The 13340-nt window shown below is 41.9% G+C and overlaps 1 protein-coding gene across 4 annotated transcripts in view; it reads right to left on the reverse strand.

The window, feature by feature from the left end:
* MCCC2 (methylcrotonyl-CoA carboxylase subunit 2) overlaps positions 1-11953 on the reverse strand; it is a 94350-nt gene extending 82397 nt beyond the window's left edge. For 2 of the 4 annotated variants that reach the window (XM_060191236.1, XM_060191234.1), the window contains exons 1-3: positions 11703-11953; positions 6110-6176; positions 2412-2496 (exon numbers count right to left, since the gene is read on the reverse strand). In XM_060191236.1, the coding sequence (XP_060047219.1) occupies positions 2412-2496; positions 6110-6176; positions 11703-11831 (281 nt within the window). In that variant the 5' untranslated portion in view covers positions 11832-11953. Of the gene's footprint in view, positions 1-2411; positions 2497-6109; positions 6177-11623 lie in introns of all 4 variants that reach the window. The other 2 variants (XM_060191233.1, XM_060191235.1) reach the window with 2 other exon arrangements.
* Between the last annotated feature and the right edge of the window lie 1387 nt (positions 11954-13340).

Below are 13340 nucleotides of genomic sequence, written 5' to 3' on the forward strand. Positions count from 1 at the left end.
TAAAAGCCATAGATTACTGTGTTAACTTTAAAACTCCAGCAAACATTGCTCAGCTTTCCCCCTCTCTTACTGCTCTAAAGTGCCTGTAATTTACCTCTGGAAAAAATGTACATTGCCAAGCTTATGATCAAACAATCTGTTGGTAAAAATGTATGGAATATCTTGCTCTATGCTTTGGTTAATGGCTACCCCAAACCTTCCCCCCACCCCGAGTTATGGCCTATATATATCCGCTTTTCCTTTCAATAAATGAATTGCCCTCGAGGCTTTTCCCGGGGCTGACTATTTGTCTCCCTGCACACTTCACCCCCGACATGCTGAGCTGCCCAGGGACCCACGGGGGCTGCTTTTGACCACTGTCTCCCAACAGCTGGGGAGACAGGCGGACCTAGAGTGAGCCAGCAATCTCTATCAGGAACAACAAAACAGACCCCTTTGTGGGCCCCCATAGGACCTTGCCCTCAACGTGGATCAGCAACAGCAGAGAATGTTCCATCTCATGAAGGGAGGCTGAACAACATACTCCATGTTCCATCTGAGGAAGATGGGTTCTGAAATTGGGGCAGCTTGGAACGTTCCTACTCATGACCAGAATGCGAGCTCAGATCTATAGGGATGCAGAGGTCACATAGGCTCCTAAGCTGAACATGGGCCCCAGATCAGATCAAATCAGCGGGGTTTACAGTCAACAATATTTATACACCTTTCCCATATTTGGGAGCTACTCTCTTCCCTGATCCAGCTTTCTGGTCCTGTTTCCAGCCATGACATCATCTCCCCAGACAATAACTTGGATCCACCTGCATATCAGATATCAGGCTCAGGGGAAAAAAAGTATAGTCATGGGCCCCTTGGAATATAACTAAAATAGGGCTACTAGCTATCTTCAAAACATAGACCCCCAAATCATATGAACTTTTCCAGCCTTTAGGTTCATGATTAGTCAACAGTTTTTTTGGCTCTATATATTAACTCTTTTTTTCAGCCACCAGGTTCCAGATGCCAAATGGACTTCCCTGGGAAGACAACCCCACCAATGTGTCCTGGAGCCCTGCTTCCCCAAAACCCCACCCCACTAGGGAAAGAGGGAGATAGGCTGGGAGTATGGATTGACCTGCCAACGCCCATGTTCAGCAAGGAAGCAATTACAGAAGCCAGACCTTCCACCTTCTGTACCCCATAATGACCCTGGGTCCATACTCTCAGAGGGATAAAGAATAGGAAAGCTATCATGGGAGGGGATGGGAACTGTGTGGACTTGTACCCCTCTTGTCCTATGGTTTTTGTCAGTGTTTCCTTTTTATTAATAAAAAATTTTAAAAATACTAAAATAAATAAATACATCTATGGGGTGCAGTGGGTTAAGCGCACATGGCACGAAGCACAAGGATCGGCTTACAGACCTCAGTTAGAGCACCTGGCTCCCTACCTGCGGGGAAGTCACTTCATGGGCAGTGAGGCAGGTCTTTTCTCTCCCCCTCTCTGTCTTCCCCTCCTCTTTCGATTTCTCTTTGTCCTATCCAACAGCAATGACAACAAGAAGGACAAGAGCAACAAAATGCTCCAACAACAGATGAGTGGCTGAGCAAGTTGTGGTATATATATATATACTCCTCAGCTATAAAAAATGGTGACTTCACCATTTTCAGCTGATCTTGGGTAGACCTTGAAAAATTCATGTTAAGTGAAATAAGTCAGAAACAGAAGGATGAGTATGTGACGATCTCACTCTCAGGCAGAAGATGAAAAACAAGATCAGAAAAGAAAACACAAGTAGAACCTGAACTGGAATTGGTGTATTGCAACAAAGTAAAGGACTCTGGAGTGGGTGGGTAGGGAGAATACATATCCAAGAAGGATGACAGAGGACCTGGTGGGGGTTGTATTGTTATATGGAAAACTGGGAGATGTTATGCATGTACAAACTATTGTATTTACTGTTGAATGTAAAACATTAATTCCCCAATAAAGAAGTTTTAAAAAAAAAGAGCAACAAAATGGGAAAAATGGCCTCCAGAAGCAGTGGATTTGTAGTATAGGCACCAAGCCCCAGCGATAACCTTGGAGGCAATAAATAAATAAATAAATAAATCTACAACCTGAACCTTATTTCCTATCTCTTACTCTAGTCTATTTTTCTTCCCATGACATACCCCGCCTTCTAATATACAATATAATTTACCATGTTTATGGTTAATTATCTGTCTTTTTTTTTTTTTTTTGCTTTAGTGTAAACTCCAGTGGGGCAAGGATCTTTGTTTTGTTCTTTGATATCTCTCCAGTACCTAGATAAGCAGCAAGACATGGTGGTCTCTCAGTAAATATCAGTTGCTAAGTCTTAACTATAAAACTTTCCCCAAAAGTAAGAAAAACAGAAGACACCATGAGTCAGCACTTGGGTATGTACCAACCCTGGGTCTACAAGGTTGTCCACTCTTTCTCTAGGTAGCAGTTTTCCTCTGGACTTGTGAAGTGCTCGGGCTTTCTCACCACCTCCTAGGATAAAAACAAGATCAGATTAGAGTGGCAGGAAGTAAGGTCTCATATGAATTTACTTAATCCAAAATATGGTACTTCTTTAAAAGTTTATGTTTAAATGTTTTTTAAAAAAAAAGTTTAATGGTGGACTGAGAGGAGGTACAGGGGATAAAGTGCTGGACTCTCAAGCATGAGATCCTGAGTTTAGTCTGGCATCACATGTGCCAAAGTGATGCTCTGGTTCTCTCTCCCCGGCCAGTCATTAAGAAGTAAATAAAGAGTGCCGGGCAGCAGTGCAGCAGGTTAAGCAACCATGGCGCGAAGCACAAGGACCGGCATAAGAATCCCAGTTTGAGCCCTGACACCCCACCTGCAGGGGAGTCGCTTCACAGGCAGAGAAGAAGGTCTGCTGGTGTCTATCCTTCTCTCCCCCTCTCTGTCTTCCCCTTCTCTCTCCATTTCTCTCTGTCCTATCCAACAACGACGACATCAACAACAACAATAATAACTACAACAACAATAAAAAACAAGGGCAACAAAAGGGAAAATAAATTTTAAAAAGAAGTAAATCAACAAGTAAATGAATCTTTAAAAATACATATAAATAAAAAAGTTGAATGAATCCTGTGATAAAAGTCTAAGTTTCGCATCATTCACTCAATTGACAAACTGCTGACTTTCTAAAATCAATGAAGTGGAGTATTTTGCTTCTCTGGCATTTAAGCTGAATTATCACCAAAAAAAGTATGTCAAGAACCTTCATTTTTCAAGAATAATTCTTTATTTATTACTTTTTCCTTTACTGGGGATTAATCATTCATGACTAGTTGACAGTAAACTACTGTAGTAGCTACACGTGTAACATTTCTGTTTTCCACATAAAACTCTAGCCCCCCGCCCAGGTCCTCCTCCACCATCGTGTTCCAAGACCTAAACACCACCACCGCCCAGTCCTTTACTTTGGTACAATCCAAGAATAATTCTTAAGATTGTTTGTTAATCTTCATTTCCAAAGGCTTAGAACTAGAAAAGTCTGTTTTCCCTTCATTTCACTTACATCATTTCTAAGACAGCTTGTTCACATTCCCACACCCTTGAAATCAATCACAAAGTATTTTAAAGTTCACAGCATCTCTCAACCACTGTCGCCAGGGGGTAAGAGTAATACAGCCATCTTCTTCGGAGTGCACAGCAGGAAGATCTAGGGTCATCTCAGTGGTGGTAGCACAGTGTTGTAATGACATGCATGAAGCTCAATTTCCATTTTAAAATTTAAAAGTGAGCAGAGGAAGCAACTCAGCATTAACAGAAATAGATACAAAGATAGACACTAGGCAGGAGAGATTTTTTTCAGGTAGAGAAGGAAAAAGAGAGACAGAGACAGAGTTCCTTCCTCCGGTATAGTGAGGTGCTTGACCTGGGCTGCACACACGGCAAAGCAGGTGCACTATTCAGCTGAGCTATCTTGCCAGCTCAAAACATTTCTGCTGCAATTCTATGCCATAAACAAAACTGTACGTGGGGGCTGAATGGTGTCATACCTGGCTGAGCACACAATTACAGTGTGCAAAGACCCAGGGACCCAGGTTCAAGCCCCCTGTCCCCACCTGCAGAGTGAAAGCTTTGCAAATGATGAAGCAGTGCTGCAGGTGTCTCTCGTCCTCTCTATCTCCCCTTTCCCTCTCAATTTCTGGCTGTCTCTATCAATACATAAATAAAAATAATAATTTGGGGGTGGGGGTATAGCATAATGGTTATGCAAAGAGACTTTCATGCCTGAGGCTCTCAAGTCCCAGGTTCAGTCCCCCACACTGCCATAAGCCAGAGCTGAGCAGTGCTCTGGTAAAAAATAAATAAATAAATAATTTTTTTAAATGTATGTGTATGGGTGCCAGTATGCTCTAGTTTGGGGGTTTTTGAGCACTTCATTCTAGGTACTTTGTTCTATGACTTTGCTATATAAATAGCTCAACTATTATGTTGAGCAAGAGTTGGGAATATTATCTTCCTCTTTTTTTCCTTGTATAGAATTTAAACGGGAGTCGGGCAGTAGCGCAGTGGCTTAAGCGCATGTGCCTCAAAGCGCAGGACCGGCTTAAGGATCCCGGTTCGAGCCCCGGCTCCCCACCTGCAGGGGAGTTGCTTCACAGGCAGTGAAGCAGGTCTGCAGGTATCTATCTTTCTCTCCCCCTCTCTGTCTTCCCCTCCTCTCTCCATTTCTCTCTGTCCTATCCAACAATGATGACATCAATAACAACAACAGTAATAACTACAACAATAAAAAAACCAGGGCAACAAAAGGGAATAAATAAATATTTTTTTAAAAAAGAATTTTTTTTTTTCTTAACCAGAGCACTGTTTAGCTCTGGCTTATGGTGGTTCAGGGGATTGAACCTGGGACTTTGGGGCCTCAGGCATGAGACTCTGTTTGCATAACCATTATGCTATCTACCCTCCGCCCAAAAAAAAAAAAAAAAAAAAGAATTTAAACCTCATGATTTTTTTTTTTAATGTGGTGTCCGGATCTTACATATGTATGACAGTTCAACAGTGTTCCCTGAGGTCAATTATCTCATTGTTCTTATAGAGAAAGGGGATAGAGAAACAGAGAGGATTGCCCAAGACAATCCAGAGAGGATTGTCACAGCATTGCCCTATCATCCATGGAGCTCCCCTGGGCTGCCCATGTGCTCCCAAGTGGTACCAGGAATCAAACCCAGGGCCTCAAGTAGAAGAAGGCATTCACTCTACTGCATGAGCCATCTTCTATCTTCTGACCCTGACACGCCAATTTTTGGATTCATAAAGTTTCCTAAGTAATTTTTACAGAGGAAGAGGGAGTAGTGTTTTAAGTTGGTTCACAAATTAACCTTTTTGGAAATCGCCTTTTTATTTCAAGTCATGGTCTTCTCAAGTAAAAATGTCCTATATAACAATAACAGCATAGCAGAATGTTATTTGTTTATCCATTAACATTTTATTGTTCCTTCTATGATCCATTTTCTTCTATGCAAAAGATTATCTTTTATGCCCTCAATTTGTAAGTAGAAAATAATGGTGTTTTACAAAGTTTTCCAGAAATCTAGTTTATTTTGCAATCAACCCATATAGAAATTGCTTCCAAGATGTGTAACACAATATAAAAAGTGCATAATTGTATAAAATTTAGTGTATAGGATGAACTTATTTAGTGTATAGTATGGCCCATGTCATCATGAAGATTTTTTAGTTGTTTTAAGTGAGACACACACACACAAAAAAAAATTCAGTGTTGATACTATAGCTGAAATAAAACTTTAGAAAAAGTTTTAAAATTGATGATGGCCCAGGAGGTGTTGCTTGGGATAAAGCATCAGGCTCTCAAGCCTGAGGGCCTAAGATCAATGCCTGGCATCCTTCTCCTAAATAAATCTTTGAAAAAAATATATAAATCAGTGAATACAGATGTCTATTTTCTCCCCCAAACAATGAAGGTTGCTAAATGTACAGAAGAACTGAAAAATTGTCAATCAAAATGCAATCTTGAAGAGTCAAAAGCTCAGTGTTACTAGTGTTTCCTAACACCCAACAACTATAAAGGAACATCTTATTAAAAGCATAAATTAAGTAAAAGTATAATGGAAGCGTTTACCTAGTCTTATAGCCTGAGCTCGTTCACGGAGTTGATTTACTAGTGCTTTCATCTGCTCATAGTTTTCCTAAAATAAAAACAAAGGAAGACAGGGAGTATAATATTAGAAAACAATTCTCTCATTTTTTTTTTTTAGCCAAAAAGATGAGTTAAAATGACCATTATTATGCTACATACCCACCTCTTTCTTTTCTTTCTTTCTTCCTTCCTTTTTTTCTCCTTTTTTTGTTTTTTTTTATTATTTATTTATATAAAAAAAAAAAACATTGACAAAACCATAGGATAAGAGGGGTACAACTCCACACAATTCCCACCACCAGCTCTCCATATCCCATCCCCTCCCCTGATAGCTTTCCTATTCTTTAACCCTCTGGGAGTATAGACCCAAGGTCATTGTGGGATGCAAAAGGTAGAAGGTCTGGCTTCTGTAATTGCTTCCCCGCTGAACATGGGCATTGACAGGTTGATCCATACTCCCAACCTGTCTCTCTCTTTCCCTGGTGGGAGAGGGTTCTGGGGAATCAGAGTGCCAGGACACACTGGTGGAGTTGTCTGTCCAGGGAAGTCTGGTCAGCATCCTGCTAGCATCTGGAACCTGGTGGCCTATCCAGAGAATACTAGGTCGCAAGCTGCTATTTCTTGGACCTCAAGGCAGTTGCTGCTCTCAAGTCATCATCTTGGCTCCACCAGCCTCTTTCTTTCTTTTTTCCTTCCTTCCTTCCTTCTTTCCCTTCTTTCTTCCTTTATTTATTTATCAGAGCACTGCTCAGCTCTGCTTATAGTGTTTCTGTGGACTGAACCTGGGACTTTGGAGGCTCAAGGATAATGTCTTTGTATAACCATTATGTGTTGTTAAAATTCGGAGGGCTCTGGCTGGCAGGTTGGCTTCACGGCGGGTATCAGAGACGCGGAGACAACGGCTGGGCAGGGAAGCTGTATTTCTTTATTCAGGAACAAAGATTCATAAACTAAGACAAACTAATCACCAAACAGAACTCTGCTGTCTCTTTGCGGCGGCACAAACACCCTCTCTTACTCTCGAACTCTGGAACTCTGGAACTCTCTTACTGGGGAACCCTCTGAAACTCTGGCACTCTCGAACTCAGGAACCCAGGAACTCTGTCTCTCTGGCACTCTCTCTTACTCTGAAACCCTGAAACTCTCGAACTCAGGAACTCTGTCACTCTCGAACTCTGGCACTGGGGAACTCAGGAACTCTCGGACTCAGGAACCCTCTCTCGGGGTTTCTTGGGGCGGGGCCAAGCAGGCCGGCGAAATTAATTGGACTGATCCAATTCTCTTGGCGGGGGGGGGGGGGGGGGGGGGGGGGGGGGAGGGCTAGAACAAACCAATGTAAAGCATTCGACAATTATGCTATCTCATCTGCCCCACCTATATGGTTTTCATGCTGGCCCGTGCCATTAAGTAAAGAGGAATGATTCCTTACTCTTACTTTGCTCAAGCTTTTCTTCACTACAACCACTCCTCTCTGGTCCATGTATTCAAGTCATAGCTCTCTTTTATAGCCTAATTTGTGCTCTAACTCATGGCCAACATCATTTCTAGCTAGTCCTCACTTTTTTTTCTTCTTCTTCTTCTTCTTCTTCTTTTTGTGTTTTTGTTATTGTTTGCTTGTTTGTTTTCTGTGGAGAAAGGCCTGATACATGTGTGATTTCACTGCTCCTGAACCAGCATTTTTATTCAGATGGAGAGACAGATGGAGTAACAGCAGGCACTAGAGCTCCCTCTAGTGCCATGGCATTTCCCATGTGGCCCTGGAGCTCAAACCTCGGCCATATGCATACCAAGGCAGGTGTCCTGCCTGCTTAGCTATCTCTTAAGTCCAACATCTTTCTTCCTCAAACACAACTAAATATGGCTGATCTGTGAAGGTTTAATGACATCTTATTTTCTATTAGATCTACTAGGAATATAGGATAATGGTTATGCATTAGATTTGAATGCCTGAGGTTCCAAAAATCTCAGGTTCAGAGAAAAATACTGGCAGAACTCTTTTCCGCATAATTTTAAAGACATCTTCAATGAAATGAACCCAATTACAAAGACTAAGGCAAGTATAAACCTATGGGACTACATCAAATTAAAAAGCTTCTGTACAGCAAAAGAAACCACTACCCAAACCAAGAGACCCCTCACAGAATGGGAGAAGATCTTCACATGCCACACAGCAGACAAGAGACAAATAACCAATATAAAGAGTTTGCCAAACTCAACAACAAGAAAACAACCCCATCCAAAAATGGGGGGAGGACCTGGAGAGAATATTCACCACAGAAGAGATCCAAAATGCCGAGAAACACATGAAAAAATGCTTCAAGTCTTTGATTGTCAGAGAAATGCAAATAAAGACAATGAGATACCACTTCACTCCTGTGAGAATATCAACATCAGAAAAGGTAACAGCAGCAAATGCTGGAGAGGGTGTGGGGACAAAGGAACCCTCCTGCAATGCCAGTGGGAATGTAAATTGGTCCAACCTCTGTGGAGAACAGTCTGGAGAACTCTCAGAAGGCTAGAAATGGACCTACCCTATGACCCTGCAATTCCTCTCCTGGGGATATATCCTAAGGAACCCAACATACCCATCCAAAAACATCTGTGTACACATATGTTCTTGGCAGCACAATTTGTAGTAGCCAAAACCTGGAAGCAACCCAGGTGTCCAACAGATGAGTAGCTGAGCAAGTTGTGGTCTATATACACAGTGGAATACTACTCAGCTATTAAAAATGGTGACTTCACCATTTTCAGCCAATCTTGGATAGACCTTGAAAATTTCATGTTGTGTGAAATAAGTCAGAAACAGAAGGATGAATATGGGATGATCTCACTCTCAGGCAGAAGTTGAAAAACAAGATCAGTAAAGAAAACACAAGTAGAACCTGAAATGGAATTGGCGTATTGCACCAAAGTAAAAGACTCTGGGGTGGGTGGGTGGGTTGGTAGAATACAGGTCCATGAAGGATGATGAATGATACAGTGGGGGTTGTATTGTTAAATGGGAATCTGGGGAATGTTATGCATGTACAAACTATTGTATTTACTGTTGAATGTAAAACATTAATTCCCCAGTAAAGAAATTAAAAAAAAAAAAATCTCAGGTTCAATTCCTAGCACTACCATATGTCAGAGCTGAGCAGTGCTTTGAAGGAAAAGAGAGAGAGAGAAACAAATAAGAAAGAAAAAAGAAGAAAAAGAAAATCAGCAATCACTACTCTAAGGACATTTTAAATAAATAAATATATATATATATATATATATATATATATATATATATTCCCTTTTGTTGCCCTTGTTTTATTTTTGTTGTTATTGATTGTCATCGTTGTTGGATAGGACAGAGAGAAATGGAGAGAGGAGGGGAAGACAGAGAGGGGGAGAGAAAGACACCCGCAGACCTGCTTCACTGTCTGTGAAGCGACTTCTCTGAAGGTGGGGAGCTGGGGGCTCAAACCAGGATCCTTAAGCCAGTCCTTGAGCTTTGCGTTATCTGCGCTTAACCCATGCTCTGCAGCTTGACTCCAAGGACATTCTTAACCAGAGCAGAAATAACTTGTTTATTGCCAAATTGCACTTTAAAACTAAAAGTTCAGAAAAAAGACAGGCCTATTATATGTTTAACAAGGACCAAAACCCTATGTTTGTATGTGAAAAATCTAGAACAATACACAAGAACATATTAATCTAGAACAATACACAAGAACATATTAACAGTGAAAAGTAAAAAAAAAAAAAAAAAAAGATAGAACAACTAATCTCTACACTTCCTGAATTGTACTCCCTCCCTTCTTAATATCATAACTTTTCCAGACTAGCACAATCTTTGTTGCTATTAACAGCACCAGGTAGAGTAACTGTGCTTAATTGTTAAACTCAGGCTATGCATTATTTTTTAATTCACATTATTTTTTAATTCACATTTAGCAAAGTCAGAATCTGGGAGCCAGGCAGTAGTGCACAGTGTTAAGCACACATAGTGTTAAGCACACATAGTATGAAGCTCAAGAATTGTCTCAATTGGCCAGGAGGTAGGGCAATGAGTAGGGCACTAAATTATCAAGCATAAGGTCCTGAGTTCAATTCCCAGCATCATGTGTCAAAGTAATATTCTGGTCCACTCCTCTTCCTCCTCTCTTTCTCATAAATAAATAAGAAAATCTTGAAAAAATAAAATAAAAACAGTTCATGGGGGCCAGAAGAGAGAGTGCAGCTAGTAGAATGAATACTTTGTCATACATGAGGACCCAGGTTCACACCCTGGGCCACCACTTGGAAGCACCATGGAAAAGAGCGGCTTCATGAATGGCAACTTGTTGCTACAGTTTCTTTCCTTCTTTCTCTCTCTCTGTTCCTCTGTCTCTCAACTTCTATCTGGAAAAAGGAGGAGTGAGACTTTGCCAGCAATAGTGGAACTGCACAGGTACAAGCTTCAGCAAAGAACAAAAAGGAAAAAAAGTCTGCATACACCAGAGCAAGTAAGTAGACAAGAGAGACAGCATAATAATTATCAAAAGATTTTTATGTCTGAGGCTCTGAAGACCAGGTTCAGTGCCTCAATCACCAAAAATCAGAGATATGCAGTGCTCTCCTATAAATAAATCCAAAGAACCCTAACCCTGAGGTACAACCATAGGCATTACCCAATGACTACCTGATCAAAGATAAAACCAGTTATACAAGGGATCTTTACCCTACCTAAGCTAGCCTGTAACTCAAATAAAGAAACTGTCACACATTGTCAAGTCGTTCTGCAGTAAAATGCTCTGCCACTAAGCTATACCCCCTAGCAAGTCACACAATGTGAGAGAGAAACTAATATTTGTTGTTGCTCACCACCACATGGGAGCACACAGTGAAAGCTTCACACTCGGTAGAGCAATGCTATGGCTTCTCTCCTTTCTTTCTTTCTCTCCCTCTCCATCTCTCACCCTCTATAATTGAGAGATAGGAGAGGAAAAGGAAGAGAGAAGCAGAGACTTCCAGGAGTAGTGGAATCGTGCAGCAGCAAAAGCCCCAGCAAATATCCTGGCAGTCATAATTAATACCTAAATGGGGATACTCTGAAATTTTCAGGCTCTTATATTTTACAAGCTACAAGTAATTCCTCGACCTTGTGATACTTTCCAGTTTCAATAAATGACATTCAAAGACGTTAACATAGACAAATATTTACGTTAAGCCTGGTAAGCATGATCCAGACTTGGCTGTACTAGGTCCGTGGTTTCCAAAGCAGGCCGCCATCAAGCCTCGGAGGACTTCATAACAATGCAAACCTGGGACCCCAACAGGACCAGAGTGGGACTCAGACCAGCTGCATATTCAAGCTCCCCAGGTGACAGTTTGGAGAGTCACTGGCTTCAAGAATATAAAGGGTAGCACCGGTGCTAAAAGTGAACTAAAAATGTATCTGACTTGGAATTGCACTTTCTCAAACTTTCCGATAGCCCCGAACTCTCCCCTTGAATTTCAGTAAATATTAGTCCCCCAACGCACCCGTCTAGGCCAGCCGGCGCCATGTCCCATAGGTGCGGTAGAAGCTGACAGCTGGAAGAAGCATTACACACCCGCCTACCTGGTAAATGGAAGACCCCGAGTCTGGCTGGGTGCCCAGCGTGGCCACCGAGTCCCCGTGATAAAAGCGCGCCCGGGGGGCAGCGGCGCGAGGGCACGGCCGCAGGGCCAACCTCAGAGCGGCCCACATGGCAGCGGGCGAGCTTCCTAAGCCAGAGCGAACTTCCTAAACGGGGATGGCCCGGACAGTTACCCGATCCGGAAGGGATAAAGCCCTTGAAGCCAGAAGCAGCCGCAGCCTTCCGGATACGCTGGCCAGCCGGGGCACGTGCCCGCGCACGCCCCCCGTGATAGGTCCGCCTGGGGTGCTACGCCCTCCAAAACAAACCAATAAGGGACAGCGACGCAGCCCCGTGAGGCCCCGTCCCTCGCTAGCCCCAGAGGGGCGGGTCCCGGGGCGGAGCGACCCTCCGGGACCGCCCCGCCAACTGCATCATCAAGGCTGAGATGCAAGTTGATGAGTTTCTTTGGGATTAATCACTGATTTCTTCTTCTTAATGGTATATTCCAGAACCCTAAAAATCATAACCTTTTATGATAGCTGGAAAGTTATCAGGCACGAAACTTCCATAAGTAAAACTTTAAGAAAAATATTTAAAAATTATTGGGGGGTTGGGAGGGAGGCTTACACCTTTCAAAGATCCTTTGTGCAGAATCCAAGATTTTAGAAAATGTGTAAATAGGCAAGCTCACTAACACTCTTTTCTCTTAAAGCAGATCAAAGTGCTCCAGAAAGTTTTCGGGGCTGGGGTGGGAGGGGTGTTGGAAGTTATAAGAAAAAATTATAAACCAACTTGGAAAATGTGGAAAACTGAAGGAAAAAAAAGGTTTGAAAAGCAAACAATATCCAAAGCTAATGGGGGAGGGAGGACGGTTTATCAGAAAGGAAATTTCAGGATAGCCCAACAGCAAATAATTATGAAAATACTGAACGTGAATTAGCCCCAATGTGTGACTAACATGCTGAGAGGAAACAAGACAAGCTGGTAGGGGACAGAGCTGTAAGAATAACAACAGAATAATCATATTTAAAACGTGTACTAAACCAGAATAGTTCGTTTGAAATATAGTACCTTCCCTTTTAAGTCATGTGTAATAGCTTAATTTTTTAAAACATGAAACCATGCTTACTAAAAAATTAGTGATATGTCTAGCATATATGGTAGCTTAGAAATGAAGGTAAAAAAAGAGTGGGCCAGAAACTGGTTATGTAAAGCACTCTTATGCCTGAGGTTGCAGATCCAATCTTCTTTACCACAAGCCAGAGCTGGGCAATGCTCTGGTTAAAAATAGTAAAAATTTAATTATTTTAAAGCTAGTACACAAACGTGATATGAAGTCATTTACCTTGCCACAGGTAAATTCCAAATTCAGTTTTGCACTGAAAAAGACCTGGTGGTGGCACTCAGTCGAGTGCACTTTACCATAAACAAGGGCCCAGGTTCAAACCCCTGATCCCCACATGCATAAGGAAAGCTTCATCAGCAGTGAGGTATGCTACAGGTACCTCTTTCTCCCTCTCTACATATCCTTTCCCTCTCAATTTGCCTGTATCCAATAAAAATGCTTTTTAAAAAAATCTTTTTAAGAAAAATATCCACAAAGTAACACAATCAAAGAAAAAGAGCTCCTATAAGAT

This window comes from Erinaceus europaeus, chromosome 5 (assembly GCF_950295315.1).
Source record: "Erinaceus europaeus chromosome 5, mEriEur2.1, whole genome shotgun sequence".
NCBI classification, from domain to species: domain Eukaryota; kingdom Metazoa; phylum Chordata; class Mammalia; order Eulipotyphla; family Erinaceidae; genus Erinaceus; species Erinaceus europaeus.